Here is a 24,987-nt window from a genome sequence, read left to right as displayed (position 1 = left end):
GCTCACCTGAAAGTGACTTCCTGGTTTGAGTAGTGTTTAAACAACTGAGTGAATCCCAGCTACAGAGCACCAGAATGTAGGGCAAGGTGTGCAAGAGCAGGTGTGCAAGAGATAGTGCACACCTTTTATCAACCCAGGCAGACTTGTTTTGCCATGGAAGACACCAGTAACTAGGAAAAAACCCAAACTGACAACAGTGACCGACAATTGATAAAGGGAGTTTATTAGGTGAAAGAGGAAGTGAATGGTTTCCAAATGCTTTTTGTTTTCTATGGGTCAATGATGCAGGGCAAGAAGCTTGTTAAATGACTGAACCCACTAGGGTATGGATCACATACTGTGAAGGTATGGATAAAATACACTTCCCTGCATCTGACAAAATAGGACAAACTAGTTAGGCTATTCCTTGAAAGAAAAAATGCATGTAAAAACACTACAAATTCAGGTTGTCTTTGTATGCAAGAGAAAAACAAAATATAACCATTGTGATAAACGTTTGCAAGTCACTTGTGTTACTTTGTAAAGATTTAGGCACAATAAGTAATGCACATTGTTCTGTATCTCTCCCCATCTGAAAACAGATGATAGTGATAAAAATCTCCCTCTCATCCAAAGCTGCTTGTCCTAAACTCCAGTATCCTTTATTGCTGATGACTCAAACCAGAAGGAGCATATGTTCAAAGTAGATGCTGTTTCTTCATGTAGTCCAATTTCACAAGGTGTTAACATTATCCTCATTACCCATGTTATGTGGGCAGACAAATTGCTTCCAAATCAATTAGAGCCTTGAATTTAACATGGTTGATTTTTGACAAGGTCTACTCACTGATAATTAAGAACATCATTTCAGAAGTTGGTAGGTACAAGTACATTGTTCATGCAACTTACTAGAAGTTGTGCCATAGTAATGGTAAGTGAAAAAGACAATTTATGAACTTAATTACCATTATATTAATCAAAGTGGAGTCAACTAAATCCATATAAGTTTCGGTTCTGTGTTTATTTCTGAATTAAACAGGGTTCAATTTGTAGACTGTCTTACAAATCAGATTAAATTCCTTTTTTTTAAACAAAATAATTTTTAATTCTTTAAAAACACCACTAAAAAGGTATATGATAATCAAATTTTCAAAACCCTGTCTTCAATGTACTTTTCCCATTAGCATGTAAAAAAGGGGGAAATTGTCATGCAAATATTCTGAATAGTGTGACAATACTCAGTAGAGCCATTAAACAAATGAACTCTTCATTAATCATTTTGGCCTTCCTTTTAGTAGCATACAAGTCAGGGTCTAACCTCAGTTGCCCAGCAGTACATTAAATTAAATTTCTTGTTTAAAAACCCCCAAAAGCACCATGCCAGAGCTACTCTATTTCCACTTCAAGTCACATATTAGTGCTATATGATCAGAAGGATGTGAAACACTTGGCAAAGCCTGGTGGGTTGTTATTTCTTCATGACTTGGCAATGGAATAACTTGTTCCACCTCTAGAGCGTTTCTGTCAATGAAAATGTAGTCCAGACATCCATGAAAGCCACCAACATAGTTTGTGTAAGCAGGTTCTCCACAAGCACTTAGCAGTTTGAAAGGATGGCTTAGAGACATACTGCACCTTTCTTCCTCCCCATTTGAGACCCAGTCTTCATGATCTTCAGCAATGCCACCACTGCTGATAAAACTGTAGGCTCCTGAGGAGGGTGTGCTGTTAAAATCTCCACAGAATATGACTGGGATCCTGGGGTACAAGTCACAGGCTACGTGCTGGATGTGAGACATGGCCACAGCAACCTGGATCAGACGGATGTTCCCACCTAAGGACATAAAACAGTATTATTTCAAATAATGCAGAACAGTACTGGAGGTGCTCACTGGGTTGCTCATTTAAGCATATATAGCTCTGAAACAGCAATCCTGAATTTTAGAATAGTTTTCATGAATTAAGAAGCCTTTAAAGTTTGTGACTATGAAAGTTTTTGAGTAACAATTTCAACTTAAACTCACCCATGCATGATCTCTGAAGCTTTAACACCCATATAGAGAAATTTTCCATTTCATGGCAACCATCCTAATAATATTCCCAAAAAGGTACAGAACCAAAAGAAAACTAACTGAGCAGAAGAAGAATCTCCCCTAACAGCTTCTGGAGCCCAATCTGGTTGCCCCTCCTGGCAGTACTCTGGGAGAGCTCCATGTTCAACAGGTCTGGGAAACCATAAGCACACACAAAGTTCTCTCTATTTTATGGGCTGCTTTTTGGGTGAATTGTGTGTACTGTGACTTGCCTTGCTTTCAGCTGGATTCTACTGACTCCTAGGCACACACTAAAAAGATAAATATATAAACAGACCTAGGAGTCTGGCATGATTTCATCTAGATAAGAAGTGAGGCAGGAAACCCTCAGTTCCAGAAGAAAAGGCTGCAAAAGAATGGTGGGAAATCTATTCTCCCAAGGTAGAGCAAAAACCTTTCCAAACCCAGTTATCCTACATGCAGGAATGTGCCAAAATTACCTTTGGGGTGCCAGTATAGGTGGGTATTTGCTACACAAAGTTTCCTGGAAGGATCAGTTGTAGACTGAAGAACTGAAACCTTTAAGAGAGAAAACAGTGTTTGTTAAGTCTTAAATAGAGAGGTTATATATTTTAAAATGTCAGCTTATGCCTCTGTGGCAATCCAGTGCAAAGAATCTGATGCTTATAACCAATAAACTCAATTTAGGAGCTGTACTGTTCAATAGTCTTCTATGTAAGAAAATATTACCACTACATCATTTAACAAACATTCTTTTGACTGTGTCCATTTTGGCCATAGTTTTTCATAAGATATAGTTCAGGCTGTACTATTCTGAATACATTTGTATTCACTCTCTGCAACAGAACTGGAGCTAAATCTCCATTTTCAGCAATCAAATGTAGCATTCTATAATTGTTAAACTGAATAAAATTTGGAGGTGATTTCAGTTATCAAAGAAATCCCATTAGTCCTACTCAGTCCATGAGCAGGAAACTTTTACTGGTGTTTCTGCAGTTCCTGACACAGCCTTTTATCTTACACACTTGTACTTGCACACTGCTCTGTGGGCAGAGCCTCTGGCATCAGGAAGCTCACACACCTGTCCAACCTTATTTGTCTCCCTCCTGTCACTTGCTAAAGAGGCATTATAAAGCATACTCAACTAACTTAAAATTGATTTATAAGATCTAAGTTTTATAAAGTACATTCTGACATATAAGAGTAAGTTAATGAAACACTGGCTGCCAATACCACCAGCCAGGAATCACTACCTGGTCCAGAATCTCAACAGCTGTCTTCATTTTAAAACAAAATAATATTGCCTTTTTTTACCAAATTTGGGTAATTCCATATATGCAGTTCAGTAAGATCTCAATGTTTTATTTTTGTTCCTAAGCTGATCTTCTCCTCTATTCATTACCCCAGCTAACAGAGAACAAAGTTCCATGTTTCAAACTCTTAATCCCTCATCTCCATTCTACTGCCTGAGGCTCAAGAACGCTGGTCCTGCTGCACCTGGAGACAGTGGGAGGAGAAGAAAGGAGGAAAAAAGAAGGAAAAGAGAAGGTGGCGTGTCCAAGCTGGTACCTGCAGCACAGAGGACCTCTGCAGCACCTTCTCCTGCACCAGGGGGTACTTGGCCAGCTGCTCACACAGCTCCTTGTGCAGCGGCTCTGAGAGCAGGGCTTCGCTGAAAGCGATGTCGTGCTGGCTGAGGAGGCTGAACTTGTCCCTGCGATAGAAAGTGGCGAGGCCCTCGTGCTGCTTCTCCTTAATCTTGAACAGCCCCTCCAGTCCAAAAGCATCCAGCGCCGGGGCCAAGCTGTCCACGAAGACAGATTTATCCACCTCTTGCAAGCAGATGAGATCGGCGCTGTAGCCCGCCAGCTCCTTCTTGAGCAGGTTCTGGCGGTAGTCGATCTCCAGGGCGTAGGGAGCGCAGTAGGGGTAGAGCACGGTGCGGGAGAACTCCGTTTGCGCGTACGTGTCGGCCAGGATGTTGTAGGAGACGGCGCGGACGGAGCCGTGGCCGCAAACCTTCTTGGTGTAGAGGTGCCGGGCGTCGAAGGTGCAGGCGCCGGGCCCGGCCTCCACGGGGCCGCTGCTTTCCACCTCGAGGGCCGGGCCGTAGCGCTGCTCCCCGTCCCCGGGCGTGCAGCGCAGCTTCAGCCGCAGCCCCACCAGCGCGTTGGACGGCGTGAACACGCGCTCGGCCGCCGCCGTCTCCACCCAGGCCTCCCCAGCCGCCTCCCCGCCGTCCGCGGGGCGCTGCTCGCGGAACCAGCGAAACAGGCAGTGCTGCGGAGCGGCGAACTCGGCGCTCACCTTGGGGCACACGGGGAAGCCGGCGAGGAGCGAGCGCGGCAGGCGGAGCTCGGTGAGCGCGGGCGGGTTGCGCTCCACGCGGTACCGCGCGTCCCCGATGTGGAGCACGGCGCCGTCCTGCCAGGCAGCCGCGTTCGGCACCTCCTCCGCCACCGCGGCGCCGTCGCGGGAGAACAGCCGCACGGCCGGCACCGCCGGCACCGCCGCCTCGCCCTCCGCGCCGCCCTCCGCCCGCGCCTTCTTGCTCTTCTTGCCCGCCTTGCCTTGGCCCTTAGCGGCGTTGGTGGCGATGCGCGCCAGCGCCCGCCCCAGCGGCTCCTCCTGGTCGCGCTGCATGTGCCGAGCACTGCCGTCGGGCAGCACGAACCGCAGGCTCAGCTTAGGCTCGGACGGGACGCAGCGCACCACGGCGCGCTCCATGGCGGCGGGCGGGCGGCCGCCACCGCCGTGCGGGGGTGCGGCGGGGGAGCCGCGGAGGCTCCGGAGGGCGGAGCAGAGCCGACGCCACATGGACCCGGCGCCGCTGCGGCTTCCGCGGGGCGCGGCCGGAACCGGCGAGCGGGGCGGGGCGAGGGGAGGCTGTCGCAGCCGTCACGGCGCGCGACGGGGGCGGGGCAACGGGCGGGGCTGCCGTCAGCGCACGGGGCAAGGGGCGGGGCCGCGCGGGAGGCGGGAAGGGGGCGGGCTCGCGCCGTCGGCAGTGAGGCAGCGCCCCCTGCCGCTGCCTCGTGCACCGCTTCGGGCCGTGCTGTCGCTCCCGTGCCCGCAGCCCGTGCCCCGCCGTTAACCCGCCGGCAGGGCGTGAGTCTGGCCGACCGGAGTACCAGCGGGTTCTGCTCCCTCAGCAGCAAAACCCCCTTTGCTCGGCGCAGCTTCCTGACCAACAGACGTTCGAGGCGTGGGCGGGTCTCCCTCATAACGCCCCGATGCTAATTGCCTGTGGATAAATCCTTTAACGTCAAGAGTTTGGGTTTGTGTTCTGTTCGTGAGGAAACATTTCATGTCTGGGTTGAGACCTACGCTGAATAGTCCCTGGCAGTGAGAGCCACGCCAGGAAGGTGTCCAGGACTTTGGAAAATAGACATAAACCCCCCCCCCCCCCCCCCCCGCTGCTCCCTCAGACTGCGTGCGGAGCTCTGCCTACACAGACACAAATTTAGGATCTTAAAGCCTCTTTTGCGAAGTGTGGGCAGGTGGGTAGCAAATCTGTAGAGTTCATTAAAATTTCCATTTATAGTTGCACAAAAAGGAAAAGCTTAGCAACAGCCACCTGATGTATTAGGGCATTATATTTCTAATTTCTCAAGCCTTTTTGCTATGATCTGCTTGGTGCAGGCAGAGCCTGGAGCAGAGGGACTTTCTGAGTCGCTCGGATTGTCTCAACCCTGTGGAAGACTGGGACGGTAAGGTTTTTCCAAGTTTTTCTTTTTCTTTTATTTCCTGTCATCACGACAGGCACTGATACCGGCCAGGGAGAGCCCCGCGCACTCCTCACGGGCCGGGCCCCGCCCTCGGCTCCGCGGTAACCGCGCTGTTGTGCCGAGCGGGGCGGCGGCGCCGGGAGAGGTGAGGGCGGCGGGGCTGAGGGAGCCGGGAAAAGGCCGTGTCCCGGCCGGCCGTGGTTGAGTCCTTTGTGTCCTTTGGTGCATCCACCATCCCCGATTTGGTGCGGTTTTAGGATATACCACTGATTTAGGAGGTAGTTTTGTCTTTCTGCTCCCCTGTGGGAAACTGTTGAAAAGCAGTGGTGAGTTTGTGCATCGCGTTTCCAGGGGAACCCGACCATCAGTCTTTGGAATAGCCCCGCTCAGGCGATTAAGCCGCCATAGAAGAGTGATCTTTTAGTTGAAATTTGTTGGAGTTTTTTTTCTTGCTTTCTTCCTCTCTCTTTTTTCCTTCTTATGACAGGCTCTGTATGTACACACTTTCCCTTGAACTTTGCCATTTTACCATATAAACTATTGTTCTCTTTTTTGAAACAACTTATACCTAAACTGTGGAGATCCCTGAGGTGATCATTTTATGCCTTACATACATTCAACTTAATAGATGCATGTGTTAAACTCCTTTCTGGACTGAATTGGTTTCTAGAATTTTGATTTTCTTATGGTTTTAGATGGAGCACTCAGATGAGGCAACTTCCAGTAAACTGACTTTGAGAACTTTGTTTCGTCCCCCTGCTTTACCTCCACCAGTCGTATCTGAAGAGACACCATCACAGAAGAAACTGTTGGCATACCACAGAGGCAACGAGGAGCAAAAGACCATTCATCAGATACTGTGAGTTTCATGTAATTCACGACATGTTGAAATTCAAGCGAAAGAGACATTACACGTTTGATATTTTACAAATAACAGTGTTTGTTTCATATAATTAGGGTGAGATTTAGTGATAAACATGAAAAAATAGGTTGCATTGATTAAAGTGCTAGCATTATTTTCGTTGCATTATTTGTGGTTTTTCTGCACTTCTTTAGAATTGATCGAGCTCTTGAAGTCTATTACATTGACATGGATGAAAGAGAGGAGAGAGATGCTGCACCTCCTATCAAAAAACTGCCTTCTACTGTGAGAAAGTATTTCTTTATTAAGTATTTTCTATTTAGTTCTTTGTTATTGGGACATTTATTTTCCTTCTTAGAATATACTTCAAGATACTTGTTTTGCTCGTCAGTAATTCATAAATGTATTTATATACTCAGGTAATCCAATTGAAATGTATGCCTGTATATCTGTACAATAAATTCTTTGTTTAAGAATAATATTTGCTAAATTTTATATTTCCAGTATTTTTATTTGTATGTTCTTCATATATAACAATTTTCCATTTCTTTTTATACAGATGGACAATGAAAGCCAACTAAGGGTGAGTTAAATTCTTTCATTTGCTTTTTTTGGCATAGAAGAGTGAATGGCCCCTATTAAGAGAAGTTGAGTATGCTATTATTATTATTATTGTTATTAAACAAGAAGAAGTAATCTTGGTGAGGGAAGATTGAATAGGAGCAAAATAGGAATCTTGTCTTGTGGTCCTGTAGAGGGAAAGTATTTTTCTGTTTTAGAAAGAGAATCTATCAATAATAATTTAACCTTAGTTAAAGGTCATTATTTAGGAAAAAAAACCTAACAGGCTTCAGGATTTTTTCAGTTGAGGTCATAGATTATACCTTAGCCTGTACAAAAAGGAGTTTTTGACATTGTTCCCTTAATTTGAAGAACATGCACTAAACTTCAAATTTGTGTATGGCTTTTAAAATAAGACTTCATCTCTGGAGCCAGCTCAAATTAGTATTGAAATATTTATATTAAGTAGCCTAAGGTAACACCAGTTTAGCCTAGCTGTTGTTAGGCAAACTCATTCTGTAGAGATTTTATACAAAAGCTGTCAGTCAAAAGCAGAAATACCTATTTCTTTGGCTAAGACCCACTCCTCTTATGGAGGATGTTTTCCACAATTTTTGCCAGATAAATGTTTGTCCAAAGAACAATAACCTTAACCTTGAACTATCTTATTGTTAGTCACAAACTTCAGCAGGGGACCAAGGATAATGCCATCCCGACAAGTACAATATTTTATATTTAAACATTAAGACAAAGAGACCATGCTACCAACCACAAAGCAGTTTTTAGGGTATTAGTCAGTGAATACTGAAAAGATTAGATTAAATACCCTACCTTTAAGGAGATTAAGAAATTTTGAAATGAAGAAATTATGAATAAAAAGAGACTTTTGCCAAGCCTAACCCAAAAAATACGTACATAGGTAATTATTAGGCCTCTGAATATCTTGTCCTTGCAGGCAGAATACTTCTTTTTGAAGAATTGTGTGCAGAGTAATCCAATGGTTCCCATCCAGCAGCAGTGGCTGAGGTCCATGCTTGCCATGGTGCCACAGTCACTTATGAAGGGCAAAGAAAGAGAGCTGCTCACTGAAGACCTTTTAAAGGAGGTAGTAAGGGATTATGAAAAAAGCATGCAGAGATGTCTGTGTAAGTACCACAGATTGTTGAGCACCTATATTAATGTTAGTATATATATTATACACTCCATATTCTCATGCTTAAAATAACTTTTCTGGTTTGTTCTTTCAGCCAGGCAGCGTGTTTGTAATCAACTACTGATTTAGCTTTTCCTGCTTATCAAATGTGTGTTGGCCATAATATTTAAGGCAAAACATGCTTAGTTTATTTGAAACAGTAAAAAGTTAACCAGCTGAAATTACAGTTCAAGCAAAGACAGCTGCAGAGCTCATGTCAAAAAGGTTGATTGCTGATGAAGTTATTTCATTATGTCTTTAACCCATTGAGTGAATTTGAAGCAAGAATGTATTGCTATTTACTGTTAAAGAAAAGAGAAACTTTTACTGCACTAGTCATTCTTTCTACCTCTTCAGGAACAGCAGCTTTTTTAAACTTTTTATTCACAAATTCATTCATGAGTTTCCTGATGGTGCTTTTGTTGCAGGAGCAAGCTCACAATAAAAATCTGCAAAGATAATTTCTGTTTTCAGATATTACTCATACAGGTCACTTCAATTTTAAAGCCTTTTAAAAAGAGTCATGAACTGGAGTTTTGAAAGTGTTTTCCCTTGAAATCATGTATTAATTTATTTACATTTGTAGTAGCTGGAATCTGAAATTGGGCTCAGTTTTGTTGATGTTTTAGTAAACGGCTGATCTTTTTAAAAATGTAGATTAAAAAATAAACAATTTAACATTGGACTAACTTCTTTGTAATGTCATCAGTGGCATAATTATAGTACCTCACTGTAATTATGTAACAAAGTTGCCATAAATTCTTGCAATTATAGAATATATCAAGTTGGAAGGGGTCCGTAAGGATTAGAGTCCAGCTCCTTGCAGGGCTCTCTAAAACTCAACCATAAACTGCGAGCACTGTCCAGGTGCTCCTTGCCCTCTGTGCCATGAGCAGCTCCCTGAGGAGCCTGTTGCTCTCACTGACCATCCCCTCAGCAAAGAAACTGCAGAAGTATTCAATTATTTAAGCACACACCTATCTGAAAACCTTCAGGAGCAGGAGCCAGAATTGGAGTTGAGGCACCCAAATCTGTATAAAAATTCAGCAGAAGCTGTTGATTTTCAGTTACCTTTGAGAGAGCGTGTTTTGCAGACTAGGGTGACACAATTACTTTTTCCTCCTCCTATGTCCTTGGTTCAAGGAAGTTCAGTGACTCTTGAATATGGCCTAATTTTCATCTAATGTTCATGTATTTTTTTTTAGTGAGAAGAGCTCTTGTTAAACCAGACATAAAAGGACTTGATAAGTTGGAAGAGGAGGCACCTTTGCCTTCATTACCTCTGTGAGTGGATGAAGTTAGCAAATAACTCCCTGACAAAAGACGCTGAGTTACATGAGGGACATTCTTGTTGAGCTGTGTGGACAGAGTTATGGTACAAGATTAATTCTGTAGTCCCTTACTGGGACATTTTTAAATCTCTGCAGAGGATCTTGCATTAGAACATCTCTTATCTGAATGCTCTACAAAGTTTTAGCACTGACAGTGTTTTATTACTGTTAGAGTTACCTAGAGCAGCATCTGAAAATACCATGGAGGACAGAGCATGTTTTATCAGCCAGAGTATCTGTATGACTTCCACTGCATGGTAGTGAGGACATGTGTGTGGCATTAATTAACTATTCATGCTAGAGAATAATCTTTTGAATACTATCTTTTATGTATCAGTACTTTATTCAAGTAGTGCTTGAGCTCTTAATTTTTGTTTGTTTATTTGTTTTGGTTGCTTTTTAATGCTTTTTCTCTTTTAGAGGCCTGGATTTTTCTAGTACGTGGCGTAACAGTTACATCAAAGCAAAAAACCAAATAAATTCCACCTTACGAATTCTTCACCCCACAATGCAAGCACTACTGGATTTTGGTTATACAGCATTCTTTAACTTTCTTGTAGTGGATTTCTCTAGTTGCAGGTAAAGTCTGTTCTGCTGAAATATTGACCCATATAGGTTTTTGAAGCTGGCAAAGATGAGCTTGTTCAGTTCTGTTACTTATCGTAGAACATTGCTTTGATGCACCATTTTAATTTACTGTGATTAAGTTACTCTGTGTTATGACATGTGACTTTTTTTCTCTCTGTTATGTATTTTATTGTTATTCAAGTTGTTGGTAATATCAGACCTTTTGATTTGTATTTTACCTTTAATTTTGTAAAGTTCTCCCCATTGTTCACTTATTCTTAATGCTTAATTTCCATAGAAATCTGTTGAAGTAGTATTTGAAAAATCAGTTTCTAGTAGTATTATCATCATAGAAAATTCTATGCTAACCTTGAAGATCAGACTTCTTGCTGGTTTTCAGTAGTTGAATTTTCTGTTTGATCTTGGAACTTTAAATTTTAATAGTTTTCAAAAAGATAATTTTCAAAGTATTTTTCCTCATTATTTTTTCTGGTAATTGTTCTGCAAATCCTGGAGTTTGAGGCAGGCCTTTTCTTTACTTTTAGTCTACTGAAGCAATGTGTAAATTCCCACTGTGCTTCCTGCTAAAGAAAAATTTTGTAATATAGGTTTGTAATACAAAAGTCTGTATTGGTACCTTACTCCATGTTTGGTTTGTTTAAATTTTGTTTATAAAGTTGGCTGTAACTTTCTTTCTAGATTGAGAGGACCAATTGACTGTAGATCTCTAAAGACTGATGCATCCCTAAGCTGTTCTAAAGCAGAAGACAAGATAACAACTACGTGGTACCAAAGGGTTCTTGGTCTCTTCAGTCAGCCAGAATCCCTCAATGGTGTAAAACTGGATCACCTTGACTCTTTTTATAACTGTGTGGCTGTGCTTATGTCTAATCAGGTAAATGTCTTTCCTCCCATGATAAACATTACTTACTTTGTAGAAAAATAATGGAACAATAGTCTAATCAAAGGAAAATGCTTTCAAGATATTTTGTTTCTACATGCATGTATTAATAATATACTTACTTTTGCAGCAGAAATAGATGCATGGACTTTACTGAAATGCTTACTTGTTCATTAGCTTTTATCATTTAAGGGTTGGGACTAATAACCAATAGAAAAATTAGAACTGCTTTCTAATTAGAATTGTTAGAAAAAATAATAGAACTGATTTCTACTTAGAATTATTAGAAAAATTCACACTGCTTCAGTTATCAATAAATCAGGCCAGAAGTGCTAAAATGAGTGGAAATCCTGGCTTAATGGATGAATGGAAAATGGGTTGAGCCCTTTATATGTCAACTAATAGGTGATCTTCATTATTACCTAGCTGAAAGAATTACTGCAAAGAACAACTGAAGTTTTTGTGAAACTTTTTGATCTTGAAGACAGAAGACGTCTGCCTATATTTAAAGTGGACTTGACTCTTGAAGAAAATAGAATGGAGTTTTATCCAAGCTTACAAGAGTTAGAAGAAGCAATTCTGTTTGTAGTAGAATGTATAGGACAGACTCTCCAGGTGTGCTTTTGTTTTTATTTAGTTATGTAATTGTTAAGATGTTCAGTATGTGAAAATACTTGTGATTTAGGAGTCTGACTACCCTGGCAATGGGATCAGAATGCAACTTTTATTTATTTTCCACAATGATTCTACAGGTCACATAATTAATCTTGATGCCCAGTGGCACTCCAGGCTCTGAAGTAATTTTGTAATTCCTTGTTTATAAAAACTTGGTGCACCTGCTATTGATTGTTTTAGTCTGCTCTTTGGGTCTGCAGTTACAATAACATCTTTATAATATGTGTGCCGATTTACAATAATTTTTTATTAAAGTTAAGATCTCCAGGGAAACACAAGGAAAATTAGAGTTGATACTGCTTTTCTTTCTAAGAAAAAGAAAATACTCAAATCCCTAAAAACTATTATATGCAACATCAAAGGATTGATGTCTTGGGAACCTGTCTGTGGTTCCAGGGAAGAGAGCCTTTCTGGGGGCATCAGGTATAAACTGAGTATGGGTCACTAGTCACATGTGGTGGTACTTTCAGAGAAGTGTTATGGGGTTGGTTTTCTGTATTTGCATATATTAAATCATTTCATTTAATGCAAGGTTGGATAATTTTTTGTTTTCCTTTACATGTTTCATATTCAACTCTGCTTCAGCAAAAGTCATTCTACATGTGTATAAAGCATGTGAACTTGGTCATGGTTAGGGTGTCATACTTTTGGGATCGTGTCTTCTTGCAGATTGCAACTTACTTTTAAAGTATATATATCCTTGTGCTGCTTTTTAAAATTTAAATAATCAGCTCTTGCACTGCTCTTAGAACTTCCAAAAGGTAGATGCTTGGCTAATGGGTGGCAGTGAAACTGTGGATGCTGAGCTTCCTGCTCACATCGTCCAATGGGCCAAATCCACTCTGGGAGAATCTATCAGAGACAACTTAGAAGGCCCAAAGCAACATTTTAAAGGCTATGGTAAGTGATAGAAGAGTGTGTAAATAGCTGTGTCACTTCTTTGTTATAAGTAGCTTGCTGTACGGCATATGCATTTTAGTAATATAAATGTGTTGTAATTGAATTGTAGTTGAAAATTATGGCTGGCTTGTAGATGGAACTGCAGAGGAACGGATAAACACATTTATGGCAGAGCAACCCAGTTTTGATGAATACACTTCTGTAAGTTTTAATTCTACACTTTATTTATAATTTTTACTATAAATACAGCAATAATGAGAAGGTAGAAGAGGGTAACAGGTTCTTAGCCTTTAGCTAAAAATATATGGACTACCTACAATGTAGCTTATTTTTTCCCTAAAAAGTTATGGTAAATAGAAGAAAACATTACTTCTTTTCTTCAGTATCTAATACTTACTCATGTAGCCAAGTATTTAAACAACAGCTCTGAAGTGTAAAGTCTGATGTTTTTCTGAAGTTCATAGATGAATTTTTCACCCTCAAGAAGGAAATCATGAGTTTGCCAGAGGTGATTTATTTCCCTATGGTCTGTTTGAATTGTGAGGATTTAAAGCAAGGTTTGGCTAATTGTGCAAATAACTTCGCAAAAATGCTAATGGACAAAATATTTGCAGATTACAGAGAGGAAAATGAAAGGTAAGTAGAATTTTTCTGCTTGTGAATGCTCTATATGTTAAATGCATAAACAGAAACATGTAGTAGAAATGCAAATATACCATCCTTTGTTTGCTGAAGGTTCTTGGCTAACTAATGATCTTATTCAGTTTACACGGGCTGTTGTATTTCTTCTGCTGTGTTAGTCTCAAAAAAAGGTAGGAGAACGTATTAGTATGGACTTGGGTAATGGAGGAGCTAAAAGAACAAAGATTCAAGAACTTTATTACTGTTCTGGATTTATGTGTGAATTACAGTATTAACTGCACTGTCAAAGTTAGACTCTCTTATTACCTGATGGATACCTCAGCAGGGCTTTTCTCAGCCATTCTTCCCCATTTGTATTTGTGCTGGTGTGCATCCTGGGTGCAGAATCTGGCATTTCAGCTCATTGGCTTCCATCCCCTTAATCACAGTCAAATGTTTAATTCTGCAAAGTGTCCCATCCTTCAAGGGAGCCAGCAGCACCTCACAGCTGTATGATGAGCAAACTTGCTGGTGGTGCATCCAACTCTTGTATCAAAATCAGTGATAAAAACATTGAACAGAACTGGCCCAGAAGTGAATCCTGAGGAACACTGCTGGTAACAGTTGCCAGCCATTTGCTACAACACTTTGAGCTCTGCACTTCACCAGTTTTCACCCAGCACGCCATGAACACGCTCATCCCACACTTGGACAACTTTTCTAGAAGGATTCTGTGAAGGACAGTATCAAAAGCCTTATTAAAACTCAGAAAAATTATATCCAACACCTCCCCTTTATCTTCTATATGGGTGACCTTACAGGATATCAGTTTGGTTAAACAGGAGGTTAATTTGCAGGTATGGATTAAGTCATGGGGAAACTCTTACTACATTTTTTAGTTAAAATGAGAAATTATGGCCAAGTTTTATAGTGATTCCATTTTACCAAAGTGAGACAATATTTACTAGGAAAGTGTTTGAGTGTACACTAATGATAGTTTGCTGAAGTTCTTTTAGTTACAACAGGTTACTAAAGCATTTATTTCAGAAGAATATACCAAAATCCAAACAAAGCAGTTACTGCAAGTCAGAAACCAGAATTTGTCTTGACTGACTTGGTCATATTCCCCTTCTAGTTTCATAAATAATGGAATTTGTCAGGGGAGAATACTTAAAGAAGTAATTTGAATTTTTAATTGCATTAAAGCTGAGCTTGAAACCAGTCAAACTAGCATCTTAAAATATTGATATTTTATGTAAAATAAACCTATAGGATAATCACTGAATGTGAAGCCATTAAGGAATGTGCATTAAAAATTCCTGAGTCAACAGAAGATATGGTAGAAATGATGGAACACATGAAGGAAGTCAAAACCAAAGATTTTCAGGACCTGGTGCGAAGGAGTAAGGTAAAAGACTATCCTTTAATTTTTGATCTTTTATTACACATGCTGACCTATACAAATAATTAATTCCAGAGGGCAGACTTTTTACTGCCTGTGTGAGTAAACTCAGTGTTACTTCAGACAGTAGTGGGAAGTCCAGCTTATTCTTTGCCATATGCATTTGCTTCTCTTCCCATTCCCATGTGTTCTGCAAGTCTGTGAGGAAATGCAGCTTCTAAAAAATCAGTCCGTTTATTTTTTGTACTTGGAGACTTACTTCAAGACTGCTTAAAAATCTATTTGTGAAAATGTAATAGACAGTATAAAGAACATTTTATGTGTAAAAACAGTCAACAGACTTTGAACATACAAGAAACAATTTACTCTTTGAGCAGAATATAGGTGATGTTACATTAGGAGTAGTTTGTGAATGTGTGTGTGAATATGTGTCAGATTTTCTGATAGTAATAGGTCTATATATATGTTTATATCTGCAGAAATTACATTTAGTATATTCTTAATAACATTAGAAGTTCTGCATATAGATTTACAGAACACAGGAGTCATATTTAGAGAAACAAGCTCATGATCAGGGCAGGGATTTGAAAAATGTTACACATATATTTTGAATGTTAATATTCAATTGGCTGAAGGAGCTCTGAATTCTGAAAAGTTCATGAAATGTAGATTTTTATTTTGTCTTTATAGATAATATAATCATGCCCTATATTTTAAACAGATCTATCATACCTAAAGTTTTGTGAAATCTCTCTTTCTAGGAGAGCTGTCGGCAAATGAGTTACTTGATAGATGTTTATCCATTTACTGAGGAGGACATGGAACTCAATAAAACAGCAATATCTTGGCCAAAGAAGATTAACCGCATTTTTAAAGAGCATGATACTGTAAGAGCATTTCCTTAGTTTATGGTATATTTTGGCTTCTTAGACTTCTCACTTTACTTGAGCTAGTATTTGCTCAGCAGGCTAAATGTACATACACATGTAACATGAACCCTACTAATTTAGACATGCATGAATAACATATTTCCAGATTTTTGTAACAAAAGCGGGCTTTTGGTGGCTAAATTTTAAAACTGTCACTGTAACTTAAGAGCTTCAGCAAATCTGATTATCCTAATATGCTTGTGGTCAGTACTAGGTAAGATATAGGTTAGATGAAAGTTCACTACACTGTAGTTGAAATGTAACTGAAAATGTAACTGTCAGGCCCTTAATAAGACTGTCTGAAGAGAAAGTCATTTAGTTAAAATGGTATTTTGTACTGTCAAAAAAAGAACAGAGGGAACAATGTTTTCTAGCAATAGTTAATAGAAAATATGCAGCATCTAATTTTCTCTGTGTGACTGTAGATTACTTTTCCTCTACCACCTGTATTCATCTTGCTTAGCATGCTTTGTCTCTATGACACAGTAAATCAAGCCTTTTATTGTTCTTTTGCCTCTGTAGTAATTTAGCATAGATTTGATAATATCTTCTGAAATTTTTAAAGAATTAATAATTAACATTTTTAAAAATCAGTATCTTTTAAATATTACAAATAAGGATTTCTCCTTTAATAATTTTTGTCCAAGGGTATTAATTATGCCTCTGACTGAAAAGATACCCAGCTTGGGAGACTGCTATGTCTATAAAATACTTGGTTTGCATGTTATCCCCATGCAAGCAAATTATTCTTTTAATCCCCCCAAAAAATCAGTAAAATTAGTTTTCTACTTCTACACAGAGAGTCCATGATACTTGTTCTAACTCCTTTTAATGAAAATGGTAGCACAGAGTGAATATCACTACTTAGTGAGAATCCCTCAGCAGTGGGAGCCTGTAGCTGGCTGTAAGTGACTTGCATTGTGCTAGAGGTTGAGGACAAGAAAAGTTTCACATCAAGTTTTAATGGGTCTGTATATTTGCATTGTATACTTTCAGATATGAGTCTGTTCTTATTCTAGTGCAAAATGAAAAGAGTGGCTCCTCCTTTGGTGAAATTCTGTTTGTCTGCTTCACAAATTTTGCATGGTAGTAGGTGTCCTTGTCTTAGGAAATCTCCTCTCTTTGTTGATTTTTTGTTTGCTACCCTAAAGCAAAGCCTTGAGTGTGCAGACCCAGTGCTTTAAGGTGGTCTTTTGTTCTAGAATTTCTGGCTTTTACAGCCACAGGTACATGGCTGTGTACAACTTTCAACAACTGTAGATGTCCTTTTTGGCAGTAAAATACTGAATCCCAAAATGTAGAATATCTATTTGTTTCTGCAATGCTTTATTTTCTGTCTCCTGATTCCTGAAGGAGGCTTTTGATGCAATCCTAACTGCTATGATTATTGAGATGAGGCTTCCATGCTAGAATACAGAGGTTGCACACACTGAAGTGGGACATAGGAAAAAAAAATCAGCTGTTGCAAGGATGATAATTTATCTGTACTGTTAGTTTTCTGTCTGTTTACATTAAATGTTTAGATGGTAGTATGTACAGTAATTATTGAAAGGACTTAAAATCACCTTTGTCATGAAAAAAATAAATTCTTTTGTAGCTGATCCAACAGGCTAAAGCTGAACGAGAACAGGAATTGCAACAGAAATGTGAGATCCTGCATGGTGAATTAGACAAGGTTTATAAATCTGTGTCAGAATTAGAAGAATACTCAGAACTGGATCGCATGCAGCAGGTTTGACTAATAACATAAAATTGGTATAAATGTTTCATGTGTTTAATACCCAGGGATCATGGAAAAAATTGTAATTAAAAGTAATCAGTGTAACAAATGTGAACTAAAGCATTTATTATCCTCTTGCCACAGGTACCAAGCTCAGTCCCCCTCCCATTTTTGTTTACCATTGGCATTTACCATTTTATTTAGAGGAACGTTTGCTACAAAGCTAGAATTAGCTGATAGGCACCAACAATACAAGTTCAGAAAGAGTGTGTGCACCCACAAAAATAATTTATTCATTTTCCCTCTTCACCACCAATTAGTTAATGCAAAAACAGCACAGGTACCAATTTGGTACTTTCTTCCTACAAACCTCAAAACTTAATTGTTATGCTAGTGAAGAGCAGACCACTGGCTCCAAAGTTTCATGAATTTCTAGCAGTATTTTTTAATTTTCAGAGCATATCTTGTGCTTTAATTGGAGGATATTGCATAGTAAGAAATATTGGCCTTTTAAAAAACAAAGCACTTCAAAGCACAAAACAGAAATCCTAAGATAATAAATCCCATTTACCAATATGATATGCCACGTACATAAAAAATGGTGTGCCTGCCTCCTGGAGCAGTAAGTTTTAAAATTACCACACATTTTGAAAATACTCTAAAATTCAGTAATGAGAACCAATTTTATTTTTCATAATGTTCCTCTGGTTTCTTCACAGTTTATGTACTCATCAATAAGCAGACAACTTTTTAAATCTTTTTTCTAAAATTTTAACGTGAAAGCTTATATTTTGATATAAGCTGTTCAGAGCACAATTTGGTTATTTCTCAAGACATATTATTATTTGATTTCAGTATGTGACTGACGTGAGGACTTTACAGAAAGCAATACAGGACACTGATGAAACAGTAGCTGCTCTTAATAAAGAAGAGATTCTGCTTGGATGGAAACCAAGTGAATTCCCTCTCCTCAACAACTTAAGAGCTGACATAGAACCATACCAGAGACTTTTTAATGTTATACTGAAATGGCAGCGAACAGAAAGAAGGTAATTCACTGCTAAATGCTCTAAGAGGGAGAGTGAGAAAAATGCTTTTCCTGGTCTCATTCGTGTCAGATGTAGAATATGGATTTGTTTTCTTGTCAACATGTTATTAGTAAGCAAAGTAAAAGGGTAATATATATATCAGACTTGCTATTTTTAATTCATCTAAAAAAAAGTTGATTTGTTTTTATTTTTAAAATGTAATCATGGAATCATAGAATCATTAGACTTCCTAATCTGGAAGGGACCCACAAAGATTATGAAGTCCAAGTCCTGGAATTGCACAGGACAGCCCCAAGAATCACACACATGAGCTCAGCTAGAGAACTCATCAGCTGCATGTAACCAAAACTGGCTTTAACCTAGCAGCTGTCCAAAATGGTGGCTTCAAATGAGTATGTTGCTGTTTGGTGGTTACATCCTACCACAAAACTGAACTCTGTGTATAAAAGGGAGTTTGTTTATTATTTCATGCATTCTTTAGAAGTTATAATGTGCTATGTCTGAAAGTGTGGGGTGTTTGAAAATACAAGACCTAGTGTATTTTTAAATGTCATATGTCAATCTGTCTCTGGAGTTTAACTTAAATACTTGTCCGTTCATGCAGTTACTCAGTTTCAGTATGTGTCTGACTTAAGAGAACTACACAAATACACAGAAGAATGTGGTTGAGCCACTTGTAGCTGGGCTTTAGAATTTTCCAAAGAATAACAATAATATGGAAGAAGAGCTTTGCTTTAATTTAAATAGCTATTCATGTGTTGCAAAACAAAGTGATAATTATTTGTGGGCTACATTTGTTACTCTGTTTTGTAACCTTGTTTTTTTCTCAGATGGATGGATGGGAACTTTTTGGAGCTGAATGGGGAAAGCATGGAGATTGAGGTTGATGAATTTTATAGAGAGATGTACAAACTGTTTAGACTCTTCCAACAAAAGCAGAAGAAAGCGGCAACGGAGAAGAAGAAGGCAGCGCGATACACAGGTCTGATGGGCAATCCAACTCTTACAATGTGCTCTTCAGTTCTGGAGCAGATTAAAGAATTTAAGGTAAGAAAACATGAGCGATATTAATATCTGATACTGAGGGACAAATGCTAAATTCAGGGCTTAGTACATGTAGATGATGATGAGTCAGTGATAGAGTGAGGCTGTTCTGAATCCCCATTTCCAGATTGTACTGTCTCATTCATTTTAATAAAATTGGATTTTAAAATTTTTTTAATAATTTCTGGAATTGCAACGAGAGCACAAATACAGGAGAAAAGTAATTTTTGGATGCAGCAAAACATTTAAGGATGTAGTTGGGAATTTTGAAATGGGACTGTGTTATGTTAATAGAAGCAAAATTTAGCATCACTGAAAAATTATGCTTAATAGTTTTTTATATTTCTTCTTCAGTACTTGATATAATTATTTAGAAATTGAATGGAAAACCAAGTGCAGCCATCTGCACTTTTTGGAAAAGATTTTCATGTCTTCAGCTGCTGTAGCAGAATTTTAATGCACACAAAAGATTAAAAAATTAAGAAATAATGTAAATGGCAATATTTACCTTATAAATGTTTCTTCCGAATTAGGAGTATATTCCCACAGTGGTTGTCTTTTGTAACCCTGGCATGAGAGAACGTCACTGGAAGCAGATGTCAGACATAGCAGGATTTGATATAACACCTGATGCTGGAACTACCCTGAGAAAAGTTTTAAAGCAGAAGCTCTCTGCTTACCTGGACCAGTTTACAGTAATAAGTGTAAGCGCAAGCAAGGTAAGCACAGAGATTTGATAGTGACAAATGTGCCATCAGGTCTCTTATTGAATACTTTTATGACTTACTAGCATTATTTGTCTCTGCCATTATGCAACAGAGGAGATTTGGTGAGACTTTGGCCCATTATATATTAATAATGAGTGTAAGAATTTGTATCTCATGTGACATCATCAGTATTTCCCAAGTGTGCTGCTTTCTGTGTGCCAGAAAAGAATATACTGAGGAAAAATAATAACAAATAGTTAATTTGTGCTGCTAGAGCAAAATAATTTATTCAGCTAGATATGCTTATATATTGAATTAGAGAGTTGGAAAAAAAATAATTCAGTGACTAGACCAAGCTATTTCCTTTTTAAATAGGAATTTTCCTTGGAAAAAGCAATGTTTACCATGAAGGAAACCTGGGATTCAATTTCCTTCACCACAAATGTGTATCGTGAGACTGGTATTCATATTCTGTCTTCAGTGGATGATATTCAGACTCTTCTTGATGATCAGATTATGAAAACTCAGACAATGAGAGGATCACCTTTCATTAAACCATTTGAGACTGAAATAAAGGTACAATGAGTACTTTTTCAACCATTTTTGTTTGTAAGATAACTGTAGTGCAATAATATACTGATTGTATTACAATTTTATCATTTGAATTGTTAACAAAATGTTTTCATTGATTTTTCAGCAAGAATCTTTTAAGTCATAAGTATGAGTCATACTTATTACTGTTTTGGAATTCTCTCTTCCATTCAGATTCAAGTGTAACCAAGAGAACGTGATAATTTTTCCTCATATTTTGCAAAATCACTATTTCCATTTGCCTTGCTTCTTAATAACTGGAAATAATGTTTCTATTATTGCTAATAAGAACATTTATTTATTTATTGAGTTTTGGACTCAAATTTTGAATTACAATGTTTTCCTCAGGGCAAAGGAAGTTCTTGATGGCTGGGAGAGTGTTTTTAAATCAGGCCTCAGAGCAATGATGGCAGTGCTTTACACTAGCTTTTGAATTTCAGGGCTAGTGTAGTCTTTGTGGTGCTAACACCATGGTTCTTGACAGGAGAGAAGCTGGTGGAATTGCTTTGCAGTTGCCCTCCCTAGTTCATTGTTGGTTTATGTGGGAATATTCAGGCTCAAGCAGGCTCACTTACACTTTACAGGCAGCCTGCTCCAGTGGTATCTGCTATTGTCCTGACTTGCTGGATATCTCCTGTGAGCTGAGGTGGCTTTTCTGGTACTGTGTCCCTGCTTCCATTCAGCTGAAAGAGCCCTTGCTGTGGGGAGATAAAATAGAATTTATCACTGGTGGCCTCCTGGCTATTGCTTAACAATTAAGTTGTTGAAACTTCATAGCACTAAAGTGATAAATGCAGTTGGGAAAATTAATTTCCAAGTGAGTAAAAATTTCTGAGCTCCTTTGGCCATCTGTATATGTGGAAGAACTTACACTCCTAAATATTTTTCTTTCATTTTGTTTATTGGTAGGTTTTTTTTTCTTTGGGAGCTGGAATACTACTATGTCTACCTCTGAATTTGTTGTCTCCTTATCATAATTTGTCTCATTATTTGCTTGGAAATGTCAAGTTAACATTCTTTAAACATTTATTAAGGAATGGGAAAGCCGCTTGATTAAAATTCAGGAGAATATTGATGAGTGGCTCAAAGTGCAGTCACAGTGGCTGTATTTGGAACCCATCTTTTCTTCTGAGGATATTATGCAACAGATGCCAGAAGAGGGACGGCAGTTTCAGACTGTGGATAGACAGTGGAGAGAGATTATGAAGTTTTGTGCTGAAGACCCAAAGGTAAGGGAAATACCCATTACTGACAGGAAGCAGTAGCTTCTCTTGCCTTTGTTTTTTCTGGGTGGGGATAGGAGGTGATGCTTAGTTTTTGGAATATATACAGTGTACTATGATTTCAGTTCCCTAGGCTTTCAAGAAAAAAAGTTATGTTTTTCCTTATTTGAGTAATTTCTACTGTTTGAAATAGTTCATTTATACCTGACAGTTTGCACATGTAACCTGTTGTTACAGGTTCTTGCTGCTACTTCCTTTGAAGGATTAACAGAGAAGCTTCAGAAATGTAATGAACTTCTTGACCAAATCATGAAAGGGCTTAATGCTTACCTTGAAAAGAAACGCCTCTTCTTTCCCCGGTATGATGAGCTTTGGTTATTTAAAACCCACAGATTCTGAATGGGGCTTTTTTGTTGGGAATAAGCTCAGTCTTTAAAATAGCTTGATAATGCAGCTGTATATTTTTTCTAATTTTTTAGCTTCTTTTTCTTGTCTAATGATGAAATGCTGGAGATCCTGTCAGAGACTAAGGATCCTCTCAGAGTCCAGCCTCACTTGAAGAAGTGTTTTGAAGGCATTGCTAAGCTGGACTTCCTTCGCAATTTGGACATTAAAGGAATGTGTAGCTCTGAAGGGGAGCGTGTGACACTGGTTTCAAACATTTCTACTTCTGAAGCTCGAGGTGCAGTGGAGAAGTGGTTAATCCAAGTAGAAGATGTTATGCTGAGGACTGTACGTGATGTAATTGCCAGATCAAGAATGGTATGAGATTTATGATAATTTAAGAACTGTAGCACCTGTCTTTGTTTTGTGGCTGTCTCTTGGCTTTTTAAAATTCTTCCTCAACACAGGAGCTGATGAAGTCATGTGGCCAGCACCAAGTTAACATGACATGTATTTAATAGGCCAGTGATATATATTAGAGTTTAGTTTGAATAAGATGCAAGTAGTTCTTCTATAGTACTGGATACAAATTTTTCTAAAAGTTACACAGCAGTACTCTTTTACAGGATATATCATCCAATGTAATAGTTCAGGTTTCTTATGAATTAGAAATAGAACACTTGTAATATGCTTGCTTCCTCCTAAAAGGAAATCATTAGACAGAAAATATTTCTTTGTATGAAGTTAACAAGTTGTGAATATTTCTGTAATATGGAAAGATAATTCTAAGAATATTTAAAATTATTGGGTAAAAAAATTGTGAACCTAAGGGGAAAAGAGCTCCATTTGTACATTGCAAATAGGAAAATAGTATTCTTCAGCAAGGAATATTAACAGGATTACATTATAAACTCCTGTGTTACATTGCTGTATTTATTCCCAGACACTGTGTTTGTATGATGTATGTAACTCTTTCAGGCTTATCTAGAGACTGAGAGAAAGCGCTGGGTTCTGGAGTGGCCTGGCCAAGTAGTGTTGTGTGTGTCTCAAATGTACTGGACAAGTGAGGTACATGAAGTTCTTCTCCATGGGTCCCAGGTACTGTGTAATGCATAATTTGAAAAAAATCTTTCTTAGTCTTTCATTTCAGCTGGTGTATTTTGCTTAATCAAAGAGTTTTTTACGATTAAAATAAAATTTTAAAATTTTGAGTAATTCTGTTTGACATAAATGAATTTATGTACAGTGATTTATACCTTTCATTCAAGTACTTAAATATTTTTATTTGGAGCAATCATAGTTTAAAATGCAGCTTTGTAACATAAATGCAAAACTGTGGGTATGAGAGAATGTGATGAAAAACCATGACAATATAAAATAGTAGCTTAATAAGCAACCTCTGTTAAGATATGTAATCAACATGTAGAAGTCTGGAACACTTGAAACTGTGATATAACTAGTCTCAAATTTACCTTTTGTCTCCTAGGGCTTAAAGGATTATTATGATGCACTTCAGCTTCAACTTAATGATATTGTAGAGCTGGTGAGAGGAAAACTGTCAAAGCAAACAAGGATTACACTGGGTGCCTTGGTTACTCTTGATGTTCATGCTAGAGATGTCATCAAGGAAATGATTGGAAGTGGTAATTATATTTGAAGACGTTTTTCTTAACACATAGTTAATGAAAAATCATTAACCAATCAGATTTTACTGCCTATAGTACAGCACTAAGATGGATTTGTGAGTACTTGGCTACAAACATCAACATTAATAATTTCAAAGCTGTTTTAAATTTAACCATAATAGAAAATCCAGCTATCTACAACATCTTTTATGATTGCTGTCAACTCTGTTTGTCAGGTGTGCAGAATGAAGCAGACTTCCAGTGGCTTGCCCAGCTGCGCTATTATTGGCAGAACGAGAACGTCCGCGTGTGCATCATTAACTGCAATGTGAAATACGCCTACGAGTACCTGGGCAACTCCCCCCGCCTGGTGATCACCCCTCTGACTGACAGGTGCTACCGCACCCTGGTACGGGCTGGCTGCTGGGACACTGTGCTTACTGTGCCCTGTACTGCTCACACCGGCAGTGCAGCCATCCTTCTAGGGCTTGGGGTTCTTGTCACACTCTGCTATTGCTGCTAGAATGAGGTTTGTCATTTCTACAGAATGTTAAACATGAAAATCTCTCATAACCACAAATCTGGACAGGGCACCGACCTGACTGAAGCATTAGTGTGTTCTTCTGTCATGGTTTTGCGTTTTTAAAACACACAGGAAAAAAAGACAATATTTGATTACTGTAAAGATTATGAGAACGCAAAGTGCTTTTCTGATGTTCTGGGGCTGCTAAATTAAATGGCAAAGGATTCACTTGTGAGCACACTGCTCCTAAGACTAGTACAAGTTTGGCCACTTTTAAGTACCCCTGCTCTTGGCAGAGGTGTTTATTATTGTACTCTTTTATCCTCAGCTAACCTGATGACTGAAAGTTACCAAAGTCATCTCAGATACAGTTTTTCTCAGTATCAGTTACTGCAGTCTCTTTGCTGGAGTATGACTTC

At 38.8% G+C, this 24,987-nt stretch overlaps 2 protein-coding genes across 2 annotated transcripts in view; one reads left to right on the top strand and one right to left on the bottom strand.

Annotated features, from left to right (window-relative positions):
• Positions 1-202: 202 nt before the first annotated feature.
• Positions 203-4,850, bottom strand: PDE12 (phosphodiesterase 12). The gene is made up of 3 exons (XM_063164695.1): positions 3,603-4,850; positions 2,513-2,591; positions 203-1,813 (listed from the first exon to the last, which is right to left on the bottom strand). Exons 1-3 carry the CDS (start codon positions 4,848-4,850, stop codon positions 1,371-1,373), a joined length of 1,770 nt encoding a protein of 589 aa, XP_063020765.1. The 3' UTR covers positions 203-1,370.
• Positions 4,851-5,449: 599 nt separating this feature from the next.
• Positions 5,450-24,987, top strand: part of DNAH12 (dynein axonemal heavy chain 12) — a 58,841-nt gene continuing 39,303 nt past the window's right edge. The window contains exons 1-26 of the mRNA XM_063164694.1: positions 5,450-5,533; positions 5,676-5,743; positions 6,457-6,620; positions 6,818-6,908; positions 7,183-7,206; positions 8,140-8,329; positions 9,582-9,660; positions 10,128-10,286; positions 10,974-11,169; positions 11,602-11,790; positions 12,600-12,750; positions 12,860-12,951; positions 13,208-13,386; positions 14,644-14,779; positions 15,535-15,660; positions 17,300-17,434; positions 18,278-18,471; positions 19,302-19,518; positions 20,049-20,234; positions 20,598-20,798; positions 21,848-22,042; positions 22,274-22,395; positions 22,516-22,798; positions 23,399-23,518; positions 23,907-24,063; positions 24,282-24,454. Of these exons, the coding sequence (XP_063020764.1) occupies positions 6,457-6,620; positions 6,818-6,908; positions 7,183-7,206; positions 8,140-8,329; positions 9,582-9,660; positions 10,128-10,286; positions 10,974-11,169; positions 11,602-11,790; positions 12,600-12,750; positions 12,860-12,951; positions 13,208-13,386; positions 14,644-14,779; positions 15,535-15,660; positions 17,300-17,434; positions 18,278-18,471; positions 19,302-19,518; positions 20,049-20,234; positions 20,598-20,798; positions 21,848-22,042; positions 22,274-22,395; positions 22,516-22,798; positions 23,399-23,518; positions 23,907-24,063; positions 24,282-24,454 (3,759 nt within the window). The 5' untranslated portion in view covers positions 5,450-5,533; positions 5,676-5,743. The remainder of the gene's footprint in view (positions 5,534-5,675; positions 5,744-6,456; positions 6,621-6,817; positions 6,909-7,182; positions 7,207-8,139; positions 8,330-9,581; positions 9,661-10,127; positions 10,287-10,973; positions 11,170-11,601; positions 11,791-12,599; positions 12,751-12,859; positions 12,952-13,207; positions 13,387-14,643; positions 14,780-15,534; positions 15,661-17,299; positions 17,435-18,277; positions 18,472-19,301; positions 19,519-20,048; positions 20,235-20,597; positions 20,799-21,847; positions 22,043-22,273; positions 22,396-22,515; positions 22,799-23,398; positions 23,519-23,906; positions 24,064-24,281; positions 24,455-24,987) is intronic.

Source organism: Melospiza melodia, chromosome 10, assembly GCF_035770615.1.
Source record: "Melospiza melodia melodia isolate bMelMel2 chromosome 10, bMelMel2.pri, whole genome shotgun sequence".
In the NCBI taxonomy this organism is placed as follows: domain Eukaryota; kingdom Metazoa; phylum Chordata; class Aves; order Passeriformes; family Passerellidae; genus Melospiza; species Melospiza melodia.
The sequence above is the reverse complement of the archived record's forward strand: the minus strand, read 5'-3'. Positions and strand labels throughout refer to the sequence as shown.

Bases quoted from the DNA above. Each gene is read 5' to 3' on its own strand.
- PDE12 (XM_063164695.1), bottom strand. From the start codon at position 4,850: ATGTGGCGTCGGCTCTGCTCCGCCCTCCGGAGCCTCCGCGGCTCCCCC. The intron at 2,592-3,602 runs GTACCAGCTTGG...TCTCTCTTAAAG, and splicing joins AGAGGTCCTCTGTGCTGCAG to GTTTCAGTTCTTCAGTCTAC. The intron at 1,814-2,512 runs GTAATTTTGGCA...TTATGTCCTTAG, and splicing joins CCTATACTGGCACCCCAAAG to GTGGGAACATCCGTCTGATC.